The sequence below is a fragment of the Lolium perenne genome, chromosome 4 (assembly GCF_019359855.2).
Source record: "Lolium perenne isolate Kyuss_39 chromosome 4, Kyuss_2.0, whole genome shotgun sequence".
NCBI classification, from domain to species: domain Eukaryota; kingdom Viridiplantae; phylum Streptophyta; class Magnoliopsida; order Poales; family Poaceae; genus Lolium; species Lolium perenne.
The window spans coordinates 317,160,516-317,169,355 of record NC_067247.2 but is presented as its reverse complement, the minus strand read 5'-3'; the positions used below and the strand labels follow the sequence as shown (position 1 = coordinate 317,169,355).

General features: G+C 50.5%; 1 protein-coding gene across 1 annotated transcript; it reads right to left on the bottom strand.

Annotated features, from left to right (window-relative positions):
• Positions 1-4,465: 4,465 nt before the first annotated feature.
• On the bottom strand, positions 4,466-6,003 carry LOC127296214 (probable carboxylesterase 8). Its single transcript, XM_051326251.2, has one exon. It carries the CDS (start codon positions 5,772-5,774, stop codon positions 4,770-4,772), a length of 1,005 nt encoding a protein of 334 aa, XP_051182211.1. The 5' UTR covers positions 5,775-6,003; the 3' UTR covers positions 4,466-4,769.
• Between the last annotated feature and the right edge of the window lie 2,837 nt (positions 6,004-8,840).

The following is an 8,840-nucleotide window of genomic DNA, read 5'->3' as shown; positions in this document are numbered from 1 at the left end:
GGAAGTGGTGCCCAACAAAAAAAATTTTTTGCCAGGACACGCGGAAGTGGAAGAGGCAAAGCATCATGATGAAGGATACTGCAACGGTTCTGCCAAGACATGACCCGACGAAGAAAAGCAGAGTGATTTTGGAATTATCAATTCCAAAACCAGGGGGGCATGTGTTATCACCAGAATTTGACCAAATCAGAGGTGGGCCGCGATCAAGATGGACTTGAAGAATATACATGGAAGAAATACGTGAATCGGCCTGTTATGCAAAGTTTGGGCTAGTTTGCCCGTGTATCTGTAATTTAGTAGGATACGTGTCGGTTAGTTAGAGTTTGACTCGTGCACGGTTGGGATTATTCCCACGTTAGAAAGTCTACGGACTATAAATATGTATCTAGGGTTTATGAAATAAACAACAATCACGTTCACCACAAACCAATCTAGGCGCATCGCCAACTCCCTTGTCTCGAGGGTTTCTTCGGGGTAAGCATCATGCTGCCTAGATCGCATCTTGCGATCTAGGCAGTACAAGTTAACTCGCTGTTCACGCGTTGCTCGTACTGAAGCCTTTTTGATGGCGAGCAACATAGTTATCTTAGATGTATTAGGGTTAGCATTGTTCTTCGTATCATATGCTGTCGTAGTGCAACCCTTAGACATCTAGCCGCCCTTACACCTATCCTAGGTGTAGGGGCGGCACCCCGCTTGATCGTTATTTAGTAGATCCGATCCGTTATGGTTGCTCCTTGTTCTTCAAGGATTAGTTTAATATCTGCATGGTTAGGCCTTACAAAGGGTTGAAGGATCCAGCGACGTGTAGGGTGTAGTTTGCTAGCCCTAGACAGGATGTTCCGGGGATCAACCTCGTGTTGGTTTTTAGGCCTTGTCTAGGATTGACTTACGAACACCGTGCGCGGCCGCGAGGCTCAATCACGAGTAGGATGTTCCGATTATGCGGTGAAAACCCTAAATCGTAGTAGATTGCTTTAGCTTTATTCTGATCAAGCAGGACCACCATATATTCGTACACCTCGTGCGAATCATGGGTGGATCGGCTCTTTGAGCCGATTCACAGGACAACCTGAGAGCCGATCGAGGCTCGTATTTAATGTTTACGTGTATGCCATGCAGGAAACTAAGCGAGGCATCATCCATCACCTTCCTGACCAGGTATAGGTCAGGTGGCACGCCCTTGCACCAGCATCGGACGTGCGTGCCGAATCTTTGCGGGCCGTCGCTCGGAGGGACCAGGGCCAGCCGCAGCCCTAAGTTGTTCCCGGCTCTCCTGTGTTGCCCGTCGCTGCTCGCCGGTGGGTTTCTGACCGCAACACCTGGTCCGTCTTGGTGAATTATGATGTTTGGTCTTCGTTTCGTCGAATTCCGAGAATATTGCCCGAACAGCCTTTCTGGAACTAAAATCAGCAGAAAACAGGAACTGACACTGTGGCATCTTGTTAATAGGTTAGTTCCGAAAAACGCATAAAAACATTATAAAGTGCAAGCAAAACATGTAAGTATTGTCATAAAACAAGCATGGAACATCAGAAATTATGGATCCGTTGGAGACGTATCAAGCACACACTTGAGGAGCTCAAGTTCCTTTGCCATGATATGTATCTCATGAGCCTGTTCTACCACAGATCGGTTCTCAACCATTCTGTAGTCATTGAACTGCTCCATAGCATACAGTTCACCTCAGGCATCGGCAGCACCAAACTTAGCGTCCAGTGCATCCCACAGTTCCTTCCCATTTCGGATGTGCAGATAAGCATCGACCAACTTGTCTCTAAGCACACTTAGGACGACACCCACAAAGATTACGGTGGCATCCCCGAACGCTTTATCCTCTTCACGAGTAAGCGGACCTCTGGGAGTACCTTCCACAACTCGGTGCATGCCCATAGAAGTGAGCCACAAGAGGGTTTTATTCTGCCATCTCTTGAAATGAGAACCCGTAAACGGGCTCGGTTTGAGCGCAACAGCAAAACCAGATGGTGAAAATTACCTAAGCAAATAAGGTTTTTGGATTGTTGGATTATTAGGCAATTTCCGTGTGAGTTTAATTACCGAAATCAACATTACGGATGCACAAGCATACTTAACCACACACATCAGACTAAGCACATGCATCAGATCTGAACATTGAACAAGTAGCAGTGCAAGGTAGGAGAGGAATAGCACGTACTTCGCGACCGGGAAGGTCGCACCAGCAGCAGCACCATCACATGGGAGTTGTTGATGTCGCACATGGTGTAGTCGGAGTCGTCGATGAAGCAATCGATCCGACGAAGAAGAGTACGTACCACAACGAGCAGTCGTGCCGAGACGCTCCCTAAAAACCTTATCGCCCGTCTCCCGGTGCAGGATCTCAACGAACGGGGTTTCGGAGGCCTGCTCTCCCGGACGGCTGTGCACGCAATCGCCGGGATGAGAAAAACTAGAGAGTAGCACAGCAAAAGGAACTTCGCGAGAGAGACGGACTAGAGAGATCTAAGAGCACTTTTTTCCAGATCTGATCGGTCTCCTTGTATAACTTGGGAGGAGAGCCGCCCCGACCGCGTTGACACGGGTAGGAAGCCAGGGACACGCGGCGAGCATGCACATGCATGTCGACACGTACCCAACTCAGTTGGTGCACCAAGCAAAAATTTAGGCTTCCTTGACTGTGTCTCGAACTTGAGTCACGAAACGCGACATGCGTGCGTGACGTGCCGAGGCGGGGCGGGCGGAGGAGGAGGAGTGCGTGAGGGCTCCTTCTATTCTCACTCACTTGGAAGGAGTAGAACAGCAGCCCTTATATACCACTTCAACTCTCTCCCAACTAGCAATGTGGGACTAAACTTTGTCCCCAAGGCTGTCCCAAGCTGCCAACGTGATGGGCCTTGAGATTTCAGGAATTGTAGACCATATGGCTGCCTTATTGGGCTGCAGCCCATCTACATTCAACAATACTTGCCACATGGAGGCTTACTGCATCAAATTATTCATTTTATGTACTTTTCATACCAGTTCAAGAACATACATCGTGCATTTCCACCAATTTTTATGGTACTAAAGAGTACAGACAATCTCCACGAAGCTAGTATATAAGTACATGTTTCAAGGCTCCAGGCTACACAACGGTGCAGCTAGGCTGCTAGGAAAGCTCAAAACTCATGAGCCTCAAGATCGACTCGTTTTTTTTTTTTGTATTTACTTGAGATCAACTCGAAAACAAATGTGCCGACCGAACATAAGTGTCTGATATAGCTCGCTTGATTTAGCTCGACAGCTGGAAAGAATGTAATTGTCTATAATAATTAGGAGTGTTGTTTTGGCTCATGGAAGCATATGCTCCCTTCATTTTAAAATGCATCTTAGATATATTTTTTATAGAAAATTGGAATGAAAAATTCACACGTGCATCTTCACGTGCTAAGCGTTAATAAAGTTGTTTCATGAAAAATCAACTTGTCGTGTGGCGTATATAAAAAAAAATTGGTGCTAAAAATAAGTCTTTTGACAAGACAAATTTTCTCCTTTTCACATATACCAAAAAATATCGTTTTTCGTGAAACTTGACGAAGACGCATGTATTATGGAGATGTACATGCAGAACTTTTTATCAAAAAAATTTGACACTTCAGAATATGTTTTTGTGGTAGAGGGAGCCACGAACCGAATTAAATATAGAAATTTATTACCTTATATGTTATTGATGAGATTTATTCCTTCTAATTTAGATGAGATTTGGTTAAGTGATATGGAAGGTTAATTTATTCCTTCTATGTAATGTGGATGATATTTTTGTTCTTTCCTATGCAAGCAAAATTATAAAAATTACTTCTTTTGGTTAGATCAAAACTAGCTGGAGATCAATTTGAGATCACTACAAGTTAAGTATGAACCAACTTTTACAGCTTGATGTTTAACTCGACTAATTATGAGCTCCCACAAATATTTGTATGAGCTGAACTTAGCCAAATGTAACTCGGTCGAATTCGACTTGTTTGCAGCCTAGTGTAGCCATGTAAGAGCATCTCTAGCAGATCCCGTAAAAATTAGACCCTTAAAACATTTATAAAGGGCACTGTATTTACGGTCTCAAATAGGCTATGCGGAGCTCTGCTCCGCTCGCACCTGGCTCGCAGTGGCGACCTCTCCCGGGCATATCGGCCTAGCTCGCGATGCCCACATCACCTACCTTGGTTCCCTCGACGAGAATGGGCACTAGCATGGCACGTCCGACGAACGGGCCCAGTGTTGTCCAGCGAAACTGGTGGAGGAGTACAAACCGCACTCGGTTTGGCCCCTCAGCCCGTGTATGTACAGGTCGGGCGAGGATTTTCTAAGATCCCCCTAATAACATTTATGGGTCCCGTGAGTTTACGGGATCTGATCTGCCTCGATTTTCCGAGAAAAACTGAAAACGGGATCTAGAGATGCTTTAAACAAAACAAAAACAGGGAGGCCTTTCTACACGAACTTTCCGATCTCAAGTAAGAAGCACATGATAAACTCGAGTTGCCGCCGGTAGATAAAAATTTGACAAAGAACAAAAAGGAAAAAAGCCAACGTGAGAAAAGCTATTCCAAAAGGGAAGATAAACAAGTACGCTAGCTCGGCACTGCACTGATTGTACTTGCCTGCGTAGACTCTTGATTCCCAGGCATTCAATCGTAGCATGGTCATGAAGATATGATTGATATATAATCATATAGTATATTGTGCTTAAAAAATTGGAGCTAAGACAACGCGCGCCATTGTTTAACGACCCTCTGCTTGAATCGTTCGGTCGATCACAGCCTGCTCCTCGCAACGTGCTCGTCAACGCCGTCGCCCGCGTGAGCGTGGCGGCGGACGAAGTCCGCCACCTGCGCGTTGAACTCCGCGGCGCAGTTGGCCTTGAACAGCTCCATGGCGTGGAACCCGGCGCCGTCCATCTTTGCCTCCACGTGCACCCCGGCCTCCCGCAGCGCCGCCACCAGCACCCTCTGCCGGTCCCTGGGCGGGTCCTTCTTCCGGCCGAGCACCAGGCACGGCGGCAGCCTCCGCAGCCGCGCCGCGCTGACGCCGGCCAGCATGGCGTCGGGGTTGCAGTACTCGTGGTCCCGGTCGGCGCCCAGCGGCAGCGCGAGCTCCCAGAGCAGGTCGTTGGCCGGCAGCGGCAGCACGCGGTCGTCCACCGACGCTTGTTCTGCCGCCGTCCGCTCCACGCCGCTGTGGTGCGCCTGGTTCAGTATCAGCCCGCGCAGCTCCACGCCCTGGTCCACGGCGGCAAGCGCCGCGCGGAACGCGATGCTGGCGCCGCTGTGGGAGCCCATTATGAAGATGGGCCTGCCCGGCGACCCGGCGGCGTAGGACCGGACCCAGCGCACCGCGTCGGCGGCGTCGTCGAAGGCGGCCGGGAGGCGGTGCTCCGGCGCGAGGCGGTAGTCGACGGATGCGACCGCGGCGGGCACGGTGGCCGCGATCGTCGCCGCCGTGTTGTGGAACGGCTCGGAGGCCGCGCGGAAGAGCACGTACCCGCCGCCGTGGAAGTAGAGGATGAGCGGCAGCCTGCTGCCGTCGCGGGCGCCGACGTCGTTGCCGGGGACGAAGAGGCGGATGCTCGTGCCGTTGGCGTCGTTGAGCGGCGCGTCGTTGGAGTGGACAATGCGATGCGCTGGGCCGTCCGCGCCGGCAGCGGCGGTGACGGCGATGGGCTCCCCCGACGGGCACGGCGGGAGGAGCTTGGCCTCGCCGTTGCGGGTGAGGGAGCCGTCCGGGTTGAGGCGGATGTTGAGGTACTTGTACGGGTCCATGGCTTTCTACAGGTTGCCGGCGCGCGCGTGGATGGATATATATGCCGTTGCTCGCAAGGCACGGAGCTGGAGCAAACATAGCTGGGAACGCAGCGCATATATAGCATGGAGCGGGGCGGCATGGGGCTGGCGCGGTTGCCGGTTGGTAGTTGCGAGCTGAGCCGAGCACTCAGTAGTACACTAGCTCTGACTACAGGTCCGGTACGGTGGAGAGCGACGGGTGGTGGTGGTGGTGGTGGTGGGCTGTCACACGACGCAACGCAACGCATCGATGATGGATCCGATCGACGGGCGACGCTGCGGCGGCCGCGCCGTCCACACAGTGCGCAAAGTCATGGCGGAATTCATACGGGCCGCGGGAACGGATAGATCGGCTCGATCTATCGCCACCCGGCCGCCCTAGTGGTGTGGCATGAGGAAAGCTGGGAAAGGGACCTAGTAGCGAGATCGATCGATCGCCCGTCACGTTGGTAATCTTAATGGCGCCCCAACCAACGCCACGTAGAGTCGAGTCGGGTGGCCGGGATGCGGCCACGACTGCCGCCGGCCACTGCTTTCCGCCATGTCCTCCATGGCTCCCACCCCGCAAAGTGGCACCTCGTGAATGCTGATCCAGATCTACCGATCCGACACTTAATTCAATTCTAGAAAAAGACTTGCTCCCTAGAACCGTACTTTGTTTTCCTCCATTTTCCATTTTCCTGCCCACCCTTTCACCAAGGAGGAGCTGAACACACCTTCTTTGACGAGGGTGTCTCCCTCACGTCGCCCCTAGTGGCTCCCGCCGGAAAGGCTGTGCAGCGGGAATCTGCTCTTATGCATCCGCCTGCGGCTGCAGGGAGGAATGCGGTCGTGTGGGGGGCTGGTCTTCGCCCTTGGGAAGCTGTCGATGGCCCTCCTCCCTTCGTCCTCATCTCTGGCTCGGGGTCGCCGGTGCTGGGTGGTTGTGGACGGTGGCTGGGGTGATGCCCACCGCAGACCGTGCGGGGACCATGGATTTCAGGGTGGTGGCACTGGGTGCGGGGTGGGGTGGTGTCGACCTGGCGGTGGGTGGCCACTGCCGGTGTTGTAGGAAATTCTCCTCAGCTGCGTGGGCGGCGAGGTGACGGCGGACATGGGCGCAATGCAGAGTTCATTCCGGTGGATCTTGTGCGCCAGATCTAAAGATGTTGCCTTCTCGTGCTCTCTTGTCTCGGCCCACAGCCTTGCGTTCTGGCCAGTTGGTGTGGCTGGAGGTAGAGCTCTGGATCGAGGGAAAACCCTTGCCACGATGTCGACGATGTTGCATTTGTTTTTCCCCTTCTTCAAGGCAACGTTGAGGTATACTCTCCGATCCAGATTATGGATTATAGTATTGTAAACTTTTTCTCTAGAAGATCTAGGTTTAATCAAACCTTGGAAAGCACGACCAAAGTGGTGTAAAGGAAACGTCTACAAGACTTACTAGTTGGTTTAATTTTATGTTTACCGGACCTTTCTAGTTTACTTTGTTTTATGTTGTGTTCAATGAATGGAAATATGTCAGGGTCAAGGATTATTACAAATGTGTAGTAAATAAAATAGTGATAGGAGATTTGTGAGCAGCACATCCATAAAGACTATTGCCCCTAAAGACAGATGTGACAAGAGTCTATTGGTCCAACCATTGTTCCCATAGTCGCGTGTAACAACAATTATTAAGTAAATGAATACAGACCAAACCATTAAGCTAGATGATTGTGCCGTTGATCCCGACCAAATCACTAAATGTGTATCGTTACTTCCCCCTTTTTGTCACTGAGGTTTCGCGATACCACACCGTTCTCCCCTCATCACACCTCTTCTCTTGATCGATCCTATAGACATGGGTACCTGCAGATCATCGAATCGAGGCAAAGAGACAAGGATACAAGATTGCAAAACTCCTATTCAATTCCTATACATATTCATGAGATTAGAAGCATATAAACGCTGCGAGGATTCACCCCAACCCGCAAACCGTGAGGACTACTAACATATGATATCAAAACCAAAGATAGGAATCATTGTTGCAAATACTTGGATTGAAATCACAATATTCTTACAATAGTTGCCAATTTTCAAGGAGATCTCCATTACAATGGTGATGGATGGAGGAGAAGGGAGATAGAATTGATGAACTATGGTGTTGGATCTCCTTCGGTGTGGTGTACATGGATCTAATGAGTGGCGGCTCTGTTTGGCGACGAATGGCTCTCTTTTGGCATGACTCCCTCACAGAACTTATAGGGTTTGTCCTCGGGAGTGTTGCGGCGCACCTTACAGACGGACGGTACGGGCGGGGCTTGCATGTACCGGTGCCCACTAAACTCCCTGGAACCGATTTTTGACCTCTGGTTGATTTTGCTGCACTTGTGACAAGATTTTCTTCCGTAACTACAGGTCCATTTGACATTAAGACTTGATTTCCTGCACACCATTCAAGATAGAACAGATTGTACACCTCTGCAATAATTAGTCATTATTGGCACATTTAGAGAGAAGTTTAGTAAATTTCTTGACATAGCCAAGGGTTTAAAAGTGAGTAAAAAGTGGCATATTTCACAGCCATCACTCCCCCATCCATGCCTTGCTTATCTCGAGTGAAAACCCAAATGCTTCAGCTTGGGCGACGGCGGCGCTCCGGCGGCGCCACCTTGAAATAGCAGTGTCAGTGGACGAGTTCAGCGGCGGTTGGTTGGTAGCTAGTAGCGGTTGTTCTTTGGTGATGTGTTGTGGTTGGCCAGGTGCTCTGCTTCCCTAGAGTTATGTGCTTGTCGGCGGTTTGACACACTCAAGCCTAGACGAGAGGAGAAGTGCTCGCATCTTCCGTAGAAGCAGCCTCCCAGCGTTTGAGCTGTATTTATTGGTCTGGCTTGGCACCGACACATCCTTTTCACCGCATATTCGTTCGTGTCTTCTTCCAACAGCTTGGGTCTTCATGTTATGGTCGGTGCTGCGGTGGTGTTGGTGTCTGTGGGTGGCGGCATGGCGAGAAGGTAGTGTGCTTTCTTCGGAGGTGGAAATGTTTGGCACTGCGTCTTTTGCTGGGTTTGACAATGATGTGAC

Excerpts from the sequence above, each read along its gene's own strand:
- LOC127296214 (XM_051326251.2), bottom strand. The coding sequence starts at position 5,774 with ATGGACCCGTACAAGTACCTCAACATCCGCCTCAACCCGGACGGCTCC.